We start from the raw sequence: 14889 nt of genomic DNA, 5'->3' as shown, positions 1-14889 counted from the left end.
CGTAAATAAGCAAAATTGCCGCATTTGGGGTGAAGAGCAACCAGAAGCCGTTCAAGAACTGCCCATGCATCCCGAAAAATGCACTGTTTGGTGTGGTTTGTACGCTGGTGGAATCATTGGACCGTATTTTTTCAAAGATGCTGTTGGACGCAACGTTACGGTGAATGGCGATCGCTATCGTTCGATGCTAACAAACTTTTTGTTGCCAAAAATGGAAGAACTGAACTTGGTTGACATGTGGTTTCAACAAGATGGCGCTACATGCCACACAGCTCGCGATTCTATGGCCATTTTGAGGGAAAACTTCGGAGAACAATTCATCTCAAGAAATGGACCCGTAAGTTGGCCACCAAGATCATGCGATTTAACGCCTTTAGACTATTTTTTGTGGGGCTACGTCAAGTCTAAAGTCTACAGAAATAAGCCAGCAACTATTCCAGCTTTGGAAGACAACATTTCCGAAGAAATTCGGGCTATTCCGGCCGAAATGCTCGAAAAAGTTGCCCAAAATTGGACTTTCCGAATGGACCACCTAAGACGCAGCCGCGGTCAACATTTAAATGAAATTATCTTCAAAAAGTAAATGTCATGAACCAATCTAACGTTTCAAATAAAGAACCGATGAGATTTTGCAAATTTTATGCGTTTTTTTTTTTTTTAAGTTATCAAGCTCTTAAAAAATCACCCTTTATGAGGTGTATGAAGTGCGTGAACTTCTACATATGATTCCATCCCTCTCAGATATTTTAAATATTCCGAGGCAATATTTTTGTTCCAATATTGTGTCAAAAATTTGTGAAATCTGGTCATAAGTTCCCTTAGTTACTATATATCTAATAATAGGATTTTAAAACTTCCAATTAACTTTATAAATATCGGTTAATATATAAGATATCGTAGAAAAATTAAGTGTGCGAATAATCTCGTATATTTTGGAATAGCTTTCAGACATTCCTATGATTATTCCAGGGCTAAAACCTAGTACTACGAGCCATTTTATGATTAATGTTTAATAAATGTAAACAAATTTCAAATAATTCATGAAGTTGATACACCTAAAATTTCCATACAAAAAGATTTTGCCGCGACACTATTAGCAAGAAAGATTTTTTGCACGTATAAATATTTACAACACCTATTTCACAAACACATTCTTAACGTAACAGTACAAGGAACGAGAGAAGTATGAAAGAATATTCGTTGCATAGTAACAACAACATACCTTTTATTCAACATGCACCGCAATTCAAAAAATAACAGTGAACAAGAAATATAAACAAACGCAAATGCACATACATATATGTATGTACAGTGACAGACATTCGTTTAAACGTAGTTTTTTTTTCTTTTTTTTTTGCTTAATTCTCTCTCTTTTATCAATGACTTGCTTAAAACAAATCCTGTGTAATATTCCTAGCTAGGCTAACGGGAGTTTGTTTGTAGTGCAGAAAACTAGGTTCGTTGTTGTTGTTATATTTAATGCAATTTGTATACTCTCGGATGGCGGAAACCGAAAACCTATACAGTGTCATAACTAAGCCATATATAAAGTTATGAAAATGAAATTTGGAACATAGGATCCCATTAGGGAGGGGCCCATTTGGATGTAATTTTTTTTGTATATAACTCGCGAACCAATAAAGGTATATAAACCAAACTTTCTGCAGTCGTCTATTTTAGACATTTCTCTATACAGTCCAAAAATGAAAGAAATCGGATAATAACCACGCCCTCCTCCCATACAAAGGTTATGCTGAAAATTACTAAAAGTGAGTTACCTCACTAACGTGTTCTCGGTTTTCGCCATTTTGTGGCCGTATGCCCATGCAATGGACAACTGAGATGATGTTGTGTTTTCCGATGAAAAAATATTAAATTTAGATGTTCCAGGCCAGAGAACTGCAAAAATCACTATTTCCTTGTTTTACTCATATGCGAATTTTTTCATTCAACTCAACTCACTGAAGAAAACAGAATGATCAGTAAAAATCAACTCATTTTGCCGTACACATCATTCCGAGGATTTTGAGTCCTCAGTTCAAAATTTCTCACTCAATTCAACTCACTGAACAAAAGTCAGCGTGTGTTGACGAAACGTGTGTGTTAAAATAAGCATGTGTTGACGAAAGCATTATTCGTTTCAATTTGAGTTGATCGATTATGAGTAAACGATTAGCGACAAGACGACACGATGTGAGCGTTACGACTGCATGTACCGTAACAATTTCTATGCAGTTTGTTGTTGTAACTTGTTTTTGTGTTGTTCTTTTTGGTCAATTTTTTTTTTCATCTGTTCAGAAAAAGTGCCGCTTGCTGCGCGCATGAGTAAAATCATACGAGTTGATTTTTGCGAGTTGAGTGTTGTTCTTGTTCAAAACAATGATTGTTGAACTGAATGAGCAAGCGCCCGAAATCATTATATTGAACACGAGCCGAACAAACTCGGAGTGAAACAAAAAATCGCACACACCCGAGTGAATTTAAAATCAACAACGAAAATGTGATCGGTTGATCCGAACAGTGTGATTATTCGGCTGTTGAGCACGTACGTTCTGGACCGTTCTCTGGTCCAGACTCTTACAGTTATTGCTGACACGATTTGTCAAAAATAAACTTTGGTGGTGGCAGCGTTATGGTTTGGGAGGCATTTTAATCGACAGATAAAGGAAAATTATACTTTATGTCGCCGAAACTGGACTCAAAATATACACCGAAATGTTGGACCATTTAATTTTTGGATGACAAAATGGTTGAAGATACCATTTTTTAATAGAAACACGTTTCTTATGAGTCTTTTAAATGGCCCGAGCAGCGCAATATCGTACAGCGTGCGGTCCTGATTAGAATTCAGTGGAGAACATTTGGAGGAACATATCGCGCAAAAATCTAAAGGCAAAAAGTCCAAGGGCACCTTTATTGGACTGTAATAAGAGCTCAAATTGAACATTAAAGAAACTTGGGAATATTTTGTACATACGAAACTGAAACAGTTAGTGAACTCGATGCGAAATCATGTTTTTGAAGTTATTTATAACAAGCAAGGAAGGGCTAAGTTCGGGTGTAACCGTAATATAACACACAATTTGACTCACATACACATTTTTTACTATTATTTGAATATTTCTTCCAAGAGTTCAGCAAAAAAATTGTACCTACTATTGGTAGATACTATAAGCTACCAAATAATAATGGTATGATATTTACCGTTAGATTTTCTTTCGTTTGCAGAATGAAGACTTTCTGAAGATTTACAAAAGTATGTATACCGTGACAATTTTTGCCATTTAAATATTAAAATAGTTTAGTTTGGGGTCCCGTGACAATATTTGCCATTTAAATATTAAAATAGTTTAGTTTGGGGTCGCTTGCAGAATGAAGACTTTTTGAAGATTTACACACAACAAAAGTATGTATACCGTGACAATATTTGCCATTTAAATATTCAAATAGTTTAGTTTGGGGTCCCTGTAGCTTCAATGGTCTATCAAATCTGGTATTAATCGAAGGCAAATGACGGGAGAGTCCTACGGTTGATGCTGAGTAAAATTAGGAGCTCTCAGCACAAAAAAATGGAAGATACTTTAGGAGCAGGATAATGAGCCCAAACATACAAGTTGGGTTAGGAAGAATGTTTCGATCAAAAATCGACAGAGCTCCTGTCATGGCCTGCCCAAACCTCTGACTTAAATCTTATTAAACATTTATAGTAATATTTAAATGATAAGCTCGACCGATAATCTTGTCATCCCAATAAAGAAAAATATTCAATAGATTGAAGGACTCCTAGGAAAACATACCAGAATCACTTTTTCTGAACTTGGTAGACAGCATGTATCAAAGTCTTTTGGTTGTAATTAACGATAAAAATGCCAATACTAAATATTGAAGCTCTATTTATGAACTAACATTATAATACATGGGGGTATCCATACTTTGGTCGTTGTTAAATATTTGCCTATTTCAGATGATCGCTTGTTTTGCAACAAATAGTTTAAATATACAATGTATAAATTTAATTCTTTTTATAAAATTTATTCGAAGCTCTGAGGTGCAGTATTTGTATTTGTAGTATTTGTGCAAAGTTCTGTTTCGATATCTCCACTGGGCTTACCTTATACATTGTAAAGTAAACGATTCAGATCGTCTTCAAAGTTCTGGTATATAAGAAGTAGGCGTGGTTGTGAACCGATTTGGCCTATTTTCACAACATATCATTGGGATGCAAGAAATATTACAAAACGAATTTCATTGAAATTGGTCAAGTAGTTTCGGAGATATGGTTTTTGATCCATAAGTGGGAGGAGCCACGCCCATTTACAATTTTGTATACCAATTTGAATGCAGCCCTTCTGTACCTTCTTTATGATGAAATTTAAGTTTTCTGGTGTTCTTCCTTGCGTAATTAAAGCATTTTTAGTGGTTTTCAACATAACTTTTGTATGGGAGGTGCGCGTGGTTATAATACGATTTCCTCCATTTTTGGAGGAAATGCCTGAAAATAAACGACTCCTGAGAGTTTCGTTGATATAGCTTTAGTAGTTTACGAGATATATACAAAAAACTTAGTAGGGGGCGGGGTCACGCCCACTACTTTCCCAAAAAAAATCACATCCAAATATGTCCCTTCCTAGAACAATCCTTTGTACCAAATTTAACTTGCATAGCTTAATTTATGGCTTAGGTTTAGCTCTTTATGTGTTTTCGGTTATCGCTATTTTGTGAGCATACACGCTGGAGACTCCAATATGCTATATTTCGACAAAAATGAATGCATCAATGTATTTGGACTTACTCGATGATAAATTAGTAGAATTTCCAGGACAAATTTACGGGCATAATTGGACTTTCTAGCAAGACAATGCTCCAATTCACAATGCAACTCTTACTAAAATGTTTTTCGAGTCCAGAAAAATACTGCTTTTGGACTGGCTGGCAAAAAATCCAGACTATACCCTATTGGGGATCTATGGGGAATATTATCCGCTAAGGTTTTTTAAAATTGACTCCAATATAATACCGCAAAAGAGTAAAAATGACTAACCGCAAAAAAGCTAAAATAGACTTAAATCAAATCAAAATTCATAAAGTAAAGCTTATTCATAACTGACAACCTTAATTCATTAAAATATTTGAAACACTAACTATTTTTTTAACATGCACATATAAATATTTTCTATGAACCATATTTTAACTTCTTATTTTTTCCGCATATACTAAAGGAATTTCAGTTTATTTTTGCTATGTGATCTAACTATGAATACAAATAATTAAACAAAAAACAAAACTTAGCTAGGGCCTTTTATTTTAATTTTTTAATAGTTTGAAGTCATATAATTTCTTTACTGAGGTACTAGTATAATTTGTAAACATTTTTATAATATTTTATGAAAAAACTCTTTTTAAAAGTGATTTTTAACCATGGTAGTCAATAAGACTAACATTGGTTAAACCATATACAAAATAGCGTTGGTTATACAAGGTTAAAAATAGCAATCACTGAAATCATTAGTATTTACGCGCATAAGTACTTACCCATCCTGGTTGTTGTGGAAGGCAAGAACAATTGATGGGCTCGAATAAGCGTTACTTGTAACCCATGTACAATGTACTGCAAACATCATCAATATCATTAAAATAGCGAGTATAATAACGCTTTTCAGGTTGGAACCAATTCCAGTTCGAATATCATTTATAGTATCATGTTTCGGACGAAATTTAACTTTTCCAGCCTGAAAATATTAGTAAATATTTACTTCAATATTCGAACATCGTAGGATTCCAATAAATAGTGTATTAAATTGATTAGCAATAGTGGACTATATGCAAATGAGTAAAATATTATGTATCTCGCAACAAAGTTGTTAAGAGAGTATAATAGTTTTGTTCACATAACGGTTGGTTGTAAGTCCTAAAACTAAACGAGTTAGATACAGAGTTATATACATATGTAAGGGGCATATTAGGATGTAATTTTGTTGTAAATGGGAAGTGGGCGTGGTTACGTTTTTTATACACATCTCGTAAACTTCTAATGCTATATCAACCAACCTCGAGAGTTATTTCCTTTGGACATTTCCTCAAACAGTATAAAATGGAGGAAATCTATATAACCACGACAACCTCCCTTACAGAGGTTATGTTGAAAACTACAAAAAATGCTTTAATTAAGTAAGGAAAACCACCAGAAACGTTAAATTTCATGGTAAAAAAAGGTACAGAAGGGCTGCTCTCCAATTGGTGTACGAAATTTGATGGGCCATTTTATGGGACATTTCAATGAAGATATCTTATGAAAATAGTCCAAATCGGTTCACATCCACGCCTCCTTCCCATTTACTTTTGAAGTCGATCTGAATCGTTTACTTTACAATATATAAAGTAAGAACTAATGAAGATATCGGAACAGAACTTTCCACAAATACTGTATTTATAGTCTGCCACCGCCCTTCAGAAATCGGACCATAAGATTTCAAGGCCCCATATATCGAACAAAAGGTCCAAAAAATCTTTTTCGAAAAATTAGGAAGTCTCTCAGGTATTTTGAAGAAATTCAGACGGAATTTTTCTTCTAATAATATTTCTCTGTGCCGTATTTCTCTGTATCGAACATGATGACCTCAGTGCTTCTAATTTTTTTTTTACCGAAAATATGGGAGCCGAACTTAACCCTTCCTTACTTGTTTAATTTATTTTTACAAAAAATAATATACACGTTAAAAATTTAATAATTTTATTTAAACTCACCCTTTCAATAATATTTAATTATTTTAATTTAGTAATAAACAAGTAAGGAAGGGCTACGTTCGGTTGTGACCGAACATTTAATACTCTCGCAATTAAATTTTAATTTTATTAATAATATACACAATTTGGCATATGTGAGCTCGCTGAAGTTATGACCCGATTTAACTTATTTTTGGCACGGAGGCATATTATTAGAACAAAAATATAGCCTACAAGTTTCTTCAAAATATCTGAGAGACCTACCTATATTTTCGGTAAAAAAAGTTTAGAAGCACTGAGGTCCTCATGTTCGATATATGGGGCCTTGAAAACTAATGGTCCGATTTCGGCGATTTTTAGAAAGGGGATGCCACACTATAAATGCAGTATTTATACATTTGTTTTGTAAAGTAAACGATGCGACTTCAAAGTTCTGGTACATAGGAAGTAGGCGTGAACCCATTAGACCTATTTTCACAACATATCATTGGGATGCAAGGAAAATATTAGAAAGCGAATTTCACTGAAATTGGTAAAGTAGTTTCGGATGTATGGTTTTTGACCCATAAGGGCGGACCCACGCCCATTTAAAATTTTGTATACCAATTTGAATGCAGCCCTTCTTTATGATGAAAGTTAACGTTTCTGGTGGTTTTCCTTGACGAATTAAAGCTTTTTTAATGGTTTTCAATATAACGTTTGTATGGGAGTTGGGCGTGGTTATAATCCGATTTTATTAATTTGTAGACTGTATAAGGAGTAGGATAGAAACGACTGTAGAGAGTTTGGTTGATATAGCTTTTTTACAAGATATGTACAAAAACCATATTTTGAGACGGGTCCACGACTACTTCCCCCATAAAAGTTACATTTGGAAATGACCCTTCCTAGTGCGATCCTTTGTACGAAGTTTTACTTTTATAACTCTATTTATGACTTAGTTTCGCTGTTGTCCAGTTCATTTCTCATGAATTCGGTCTTCAAATTCTGCTTGCCTTTTGCAATTGGTTGATTGCATTGACAATTGGTTTTTTGTTGTTTTTGCTTATTTGAGGCCTATCTTATATTTTTGTTTTTACTTTTGTTGTTTTTTAACATATTCTATTACTAGATATATCTTATAATAATACCGTAAAAGAAAATCATAAAATCTAAACCTTTGTTAAAGAAATTTAATGTCAAAGTTAATTTTTTGTATTAATATTAATTTTGCAAAGAATTAGTTGACAAACTGTATGTACACATGTAATATGACAACTAGTACAGAAAAAAGATGTTAAAGTAAAATTTAATTTAATCGGCCAGTTGGAAAGTATCGGTCGATGCCGAAGCCGTTTAATAAACTAGTATAGTAACAAAAGAAAAACAAAACAAAATAACAACATAATATAAATAAAAAATCAGTACATATGTATGCAAATATGAAGGAGATTATTAATTCAATTAATATTCAAAACTAAATCATTTATTTTTATAATACAGTGGAACTTCCAAAACTGGAAGATCTCCATAACTCGAACTTTTGAATTGGCAATAGCGTTTAGAAATCAAATTTCATACAAATTTACTACCATAAATCGAACTTTTCGACCAGGGCATAATACAAAAAATAACATTTTACCATCGACTCAGAATTTTAAAAGAGTCCCTACATTCGTATTTTTTAATGAAAAATTTTATAACTCGAAGTTTTTTTGTATATTATGGTGAGGTTAGAGAAGTTCCACTGTATATAGATAGAAAAATTGAGTTTTCTTTTCTCAAAACAAGTTGCTACGTTAGCAATACAGCTTTTTTCCTTTAAGGAAAAAACAGAAAGCTTTTTTGGGAGGTACTTTTAAATACACCTCATAGTCCAAACCAGCACCAAATGATTATTACCAGTTCCTGTCTATGGCGAAATGAATGAAAATTTGTCTCAAGAGAAACTTTTAAAATTAAACTCTCCCAGTTTTTTGCCAATAGCAAAAAGGGTTTCTATAAGAGTGACATAATGAAATTATCCTCAAAACATCAACAAGTTCTTGAACAAAACTGTGCTTATTTGATAAATCGGATCATTCTAAACAATGTAATAATAAATTTAAAACAAAAATAATGAATCCTCATCGTGAGGATTGTTTGGTTTTATGCAAATATGAAACAAACTGTGTTTTATAAGGTGAACAGAAGACTTAATATTTTGGGCTTTTAAGAAATCAAAAAAGTAAAAAAAATAATGTAAGTGTAATTCAAAAGAAGATTCCGATACCAAAGCCGATTAATCGGTCGGACTTTATGTTTTATATTTTAGCTATCAAAAATGTTTTGTTGGAATAACACTACAAAATAATTAAAAATAACAAAAAAAGTTAAAAAATCACGAATCATTTATATCCGGTTCTTTCTGCAAATTTTGAGAGATAGTTTGAAAGAATCCACCATCAAAATTGGTATTAAGGATATATTAAAATTATATGAGGATAATGACCCAAAACACAAAGCCCATATCGTAAGATCTTGGTTGCTTTAAAACTTGCCCCAAAGTTATAGAAACGCTGATTCAATATCCTGACATTAATCCAATCAATAATTTATGGAGTGAAATTTATATCGAAATCGCTTGAGCGATGTTATAAAAAAACTAAGGTAAAGTACAAAGTACTGAAAACTGAAAAAAATTCAATTAATATATCAATAAAACTGAATACTGGCACGATTCCCATTACTTTGGCGGTCGGGTTTGACAACTAGTTCCGGTATAAATGGGGTATCGGGTGAAAGAAGAGGCTCTCCAGAGAAGGGATATATATAAATATGATGAGTTGATCTTACTTATAGTTTTTGAAATATTTGTATTTAAAACGAATAGCTAAAAAGGTTTCTGTGTTTACAATTATATGTAAACCGAGCGTTGCCTCATCTTAGAAGTTATATGTGAATGATTTTGCAACACTGGGTTTTATTTATTTGCATATCATAGTTCTTTGTCGCAGAACTTTCTTCTGCATCAAGTATGAATATAAAAAACCTTTCGAGGGATGTCTGAATTTTTTTCACGTAGAACTCCTCTCAGCATTATCGATTGATGTTGTTGTAGTAACGGTTATCTATCCCTGCCGGAAAGGAAAGCATAAATCTAGTTGTCGTCGAGGTCATCTAACAGAAGGCCCAGGAAACGTGCTGTTTCGACAGGGTTGGACCAAAGGGAAAGGGGTGTTAGATGAGTAGGGTTCGTTGGGCATCCAAAAAGGTGGTTAGTATCATGCGGAGACTTATTACATGAAGGACAAGTATTTTGTATGTCGGGGTTCAGTCTGGATAAGTAGGAGTATAACCTGCTACAATATCCAGATCGAAGTTGTGCAAGGGTCACTCTGGTTTCACGTGGCAACTCGAACTCTTCGTCTGCTAAAGGTGGTGGTTTGGTTCCAAGGACGCCATTCACTGGAAGGGAGTCAATGAAGGTGTTAATAGTTCCACTGTGAATGGCGTTTAGAGCGTGTCTAAAACTGTCTGCGTCCGCAGTCTGGTCGGTATATTGTTCAAGTTCGTCTACGTGTTGTTGGAATGATCTCTTGATGCACCTGGGACGGTTCTGCTTCCAGCAAGTGACTACATGCAGAAATTGCAGAAATTTGGTAAGCAGTTCGTTATGCTCCTTAATAGGCAGCATAATGACCTCACTGTGTAAATGTGTCTCTGGTGACATCAAGAGACATCCTGTAGCTGTTCGGAGTGCGGTGTTTTGACACGTATGTATCTTCTTCTGCTGCGTACCACTGCATCCAGGCGACCATACCGGTGCTGCGTAATTTACGACCGGCCCGCCGATAGCTTTGTAAGTGGCCAGCAAGGTTTCTTTGTGCTTTTCCCAAGTGCTACCGGCTAGCGACATGAGGATTTTGTTGCGGCTCTGTACTTTAGTGACTATCGCGGTCGTGTGTGGAGTGAAGAAATTTTTGGCCGATGCCGATTAATTGGCCAATTGGCAAAGAATCGGCCGATACCGATGACGGCCGATACCGATGCCAATTCTTTCATCAACAACTTTAGTAAAATAGTATAGTAACAAAAGAAAAACAAAGACAAATAATATCACAAAATAAGTAAACAACTCAGTTCATATGTAAATATGAAGTTGTTTATTCATTTAATTAATATTCAAAACTAAATAAATTATTATTATAACATATATGTTCATAAAAAAATTTAGTTTTTCACGTTTTCTCAAAGCGAATAAGCAATATAGCTTTTTTGCTTTTAGGACAAATATGAGCATTAAGAGCAATATTCGAAAATATTAGGTCTAGTAAAAAGAATCCGTTTAAAGATATGACTTTTGTCATTTATATCTCTCATTGTGAAAGGCGTCACATAGTGATAGTGACTAGATAGAAACTTCGGAAGCTTGGTTAGGAGATTCTTTTGCATGCAACTGATAGTCCAGGCCATCACCAAGTGATTACGTGATCCTGTCTACGGCGCACTTTTAAAAATATACTCTCCTAGTTACAAATGCTTCTATAATAGTGGCAGTCATAGTGGCTTTATGACATTATTTCAAAATTTTAACAAGTGGTTAAACAAAACATGAATATTTGACATAAATCGAATATTTCTAGCAGTGCTAAATAAAATCTTTAATTTAATAGACATAAATTATCATCGTGATGAATTATTAGTTTAGTCAAATGTGAATCAGTGTGTTTTATATGGTAAACAGAAGAATTAAAATTTTATGCTTTAAAGAAATCAAAAAAATGTATTTTAATGTAATCCGAAAGAAGTAGAAAGAATCGGTCAAATATTGCCGATGCTGAATTTTGTGGCCGATTAATCGGTCGATCTCTAGTCTTCTAGTAGCGTTAAGTTGACCGCGGTAACAGCTTTTGACAGGTCCAACGCCACTAGAACGGTTCTCTTACAGGGTGGTTTTTGATTAAGACCATGAACTATCTGGGCGTTTATGACGCTAAGCGCTGTACACTTTACGGAAACCATGTGGATGTTCGGCTAGGCTCAGGTGGTACGTGAATGTCGGGAGCAGCAATGCCTCAAGTGCAGCATTGTCGGTCTTCGGCCGTGCTTTATAAAAATAACCCTGGTGGAGTCAAAACCAGGGGTGTCCGAAGTTTTTTCGGATAGGACTCTTTTCTGAAGTGGCGGCCTTCGGACGCGGTTTAAAAATATAACCCTGGTCGAGCCAACACAAGTGTTAGCAACATAAAGGAATGTGCTCGATATGATTTTTAACAAGTAAGGAAGGGCTAAGTTCGGGAACAACCGACCATTTTTCCAAAAAATTTACATCCAAATATGCCCCTCCCTAATGCGATCCTATGATCCAAATTTTATTTTCATAACTTTATTTATGGCTTAGTTATGAGTTATGGTTTTCGGATTTCGCCTTTTTGTGGACGTGGCAGTGGACCGATTTTGCCCATCTTCAAAAGCAACCTCCTCAAGGTGCCAAGGACAATGTGTTGCACGTTTCATTAAGATATCTTAATTTTTAATCAAGTTATCGCTTGCTTGGACAGACGGACGGACAGACATCCGATTTCAACTCCACTCGTCATCCTGATCATTTATATATATTTAACCCCATATCTAACTCTTTTATTTCTTGGTGAGACAAACAACCGTTATGTGAACAAAACTATAATACTCTGTGCTTTGCTTCGGTTCACCAAAGCAAAATCAGTGGAAATGTGTCAACTTTAATTCATAGTTTCCCGCGAAGACGGTACAGTGTTGTTAAAAATATAATAATGGTGTTATTTGTGTTTAGCCTATTTTCTTAAAAATTTTATTAATGTTCTTGTTTATCTTAAGTAAAACTCAATACTGTTACTTTGTTAATTCCAATTAATAGTTTTAATATGGAAATATTAATTTTGAAAATAAATTACTTACTTTGTCATACAGATTCTTTTTCTCTATTGAATTATCATCATGATCCTCAGGTTGCAACGATACATCTCTTTGAGGAATCATTTTTGAAGTGTTATCTTCTTTAAGAAATACTTCAAACAAAGTAGAAAAGGCAATCCCAGCAAGAATACAAACGACGGGGGTAAGAGTTAACATTAAACGCACCATAACACCGGCGAAATATACAGCACTGATGGCATAAAGTATAACGAAAACACGTTCGTCATTAACATTTTTAATGCAATACCAAATTCCAACAGGAAACGAGCAAACAAGTATATGTAAATCGAAAAAAAAGGAGAACCAAGTTGTCGGTTGATGTTCCGAGACTGAAGCAATAATAGGTATATGTATTTTAGCATATCCAGTGTCCCATAAGGAGTAGAAACGACCACTCCACGGTGCAATAACACCCTTTACAGTAAGAACAACCACACCAGTAAATACGATAAATGCAGCCGTAATTGCTCCAAACAGATAAACTTTACGAAATTCACTACGAGATAATACGCTTTGAAGATGTCGAAGAATAGCAATGATGAGCAAAAGTACAAATATTCCAAGAGCGGCCATGTGTTCACTTGTTCGTATAGGTTGAAAACCTACAAATGGGATTTGCATTGATAACAGAAGACCCAAAATATAAAACGTTGAATAGCTAGTTAGAATCCTCTCAGAATACCGACCCATTATTAACAATGTAAATACGTGAAGAGGTATTAAGTTAATAATGAATACATATCCACCCCACGCAGAGACCATGTAGAAATATGACAGTGCTGCTCCAGCCGACCAAAAAACAGATCCAGTTTTCACGGATCGCACCCATAAAAAATATGTAAATTGCAGTGCAAATATGGCAATTCCTTCGTTATCATATGATCCTGCTACTGAACGACTTATATATCCAGGTACAATGGCTATAAAACTCGCAGCGAAAAGCCCTGCTCCTTGGGACCATATTTCACTAGTGAGTAAGTAGGTTGAAATTGATGTTAATCCACTAAAAATCGGCGCCAAAAAAACACATATATCACGTATATGTATCGGTATATTCATAGAGTGCAAAATATAGTGTATACAACCAGAAGTTATCATAAGTCCTGGATAAACAGTACCACCAACAATTCTTCCCAAAGGATACCAGGCTCGTTCATCAAACCAATTTAGAAATTTATAAAATCCATGTTGTACCATAAACCCCGTCGCTCGGTAGTTAAACCAAGGATCAAACTCATGAATAATAGATTCAAATCGAATCACTGCGAATAAACGAGAAGAAAAGCCGGCAAGCCACGCAATCAAAAGTACGGTGAACGTTATCAAACTTTTGTATCCAACAGATCTCCTTGAAACTACTACGGCCGGATGATTCATTATTATATTTTAATAAAAAAACCACAATTCAATAAATCTGATTACTTAAACCATTAAAAAAAGTACACGTCGTCACTGTTAACATGATATTGGAATACAAATTATAATACAGCTACGATATAAGTATCGATGCCTTATGCGTAATGTCCACAGGCAATAACTACTATCTGTCAAATTATTGCCATTGCCTAATGTCTAACACAATCAGGCACCATGCAAAACGTAGGTAACAAACTGCACAAACAGAATCAAAATTTCCCATATAATTACACAATTTACATATCTTTACAATTTCAAATTGCATGGGAGAAGCCATAAGTTAGAACGAGAAAAAACATCACAACTCAAAACATATTGATAAAGGGTGATTTTTTAAGAGCTTGATAACTTTTTTTAAAAAAAAAACGCATAAAATGGTTCATGACATTTACTTTTTGAAGATAATTTCATTTAAATGTTGACCGCGGCTGCGTCTTAGGTGGTCCATTCGGAAAGTCCAATTTTGGGCAACTTTTTCGAGCATTTCGGCCGGAATAGCCCGAATTTCTTCGGAAATGTTGTCTTCCAAAGCTGGAATAGTTGCTGGCTTATTTCTGTAGACTTTAGACTTGACGTAGCCCCACAAAAAATAGTCTAAAGGCGTTAAATCGCATGATCTTGGTGGCCAACTTACGGGTCCATTTCTTGAGATGAATTGTTCTCCGAAGTTTTCCCTCAAAATGGCCATAGAATCGCGAGCTGTGTGGCATGTAGCGCCATCTTGTTGAAACCACATGTCAACCAAGTTCAGTTCTTCCATTTTTGGCAACAAAAAGTTTGTTAGCATCGAACGATAGCGATCGCCATTCACCGTAACGTTGCGTCCAACAGCAT

At 34.8% G+C, this 14889-nt stretch overlaps 1 protein-coding gene across 1 annotated transcript in view; it reads right to left on the bottom strand.

Annotated features, from left to right (window-relative positions):
* LOC105220383 (dolichyl-diphosphooligosaccharide--protein glycosyltransferase subunit STT3B) overlaps window positions 1–14141 on the bottom strand; it is a 35728-nt gene extending 21587 nt beyond the window's left edge. Inside the window, exons 1-2 of the mRNA XM_054225278.1 lie at window positions 12622–14141; window positions 5533–5729 (exon numbers count right to left, since the gene is read on the bottom strand). Of these exons, the coding sequence (XP_054081253.1) occupies window positions 5533–5729; window positions 12622–14016 (1592 nt within the window). The 5' untranslated portion in view covers window positions 14017–14141. The remainder of the gene's footprint in view (window positions 1–5532; window positions 5730–12621) is intronic.
* Window positions 14142–14889: the final 748 nt, after the last annotated feature.

The sequence above is a fragment of the Zeugodacus cucurbitae genome, chromosome 2, assembly GCF_028554725.1.
Source record: "Zeugodacus cucurbitae isolate PBARC_wt_2022May chromosome 2, idZeuCucr1.2, whole genome shotgun sequence".
Lineage (NCBI taxonomy): Eukaryota > Metazoa > Arthropoda > Insecta > Diptera > Tephritidae > Zeugodacus > Zeugodacus cucurbitae.
The sequence above is the reverse complement of the archived record's forward strand: the minus strand, read 5'-3'. Positions and strand labels throughout refer to the sequence as shown.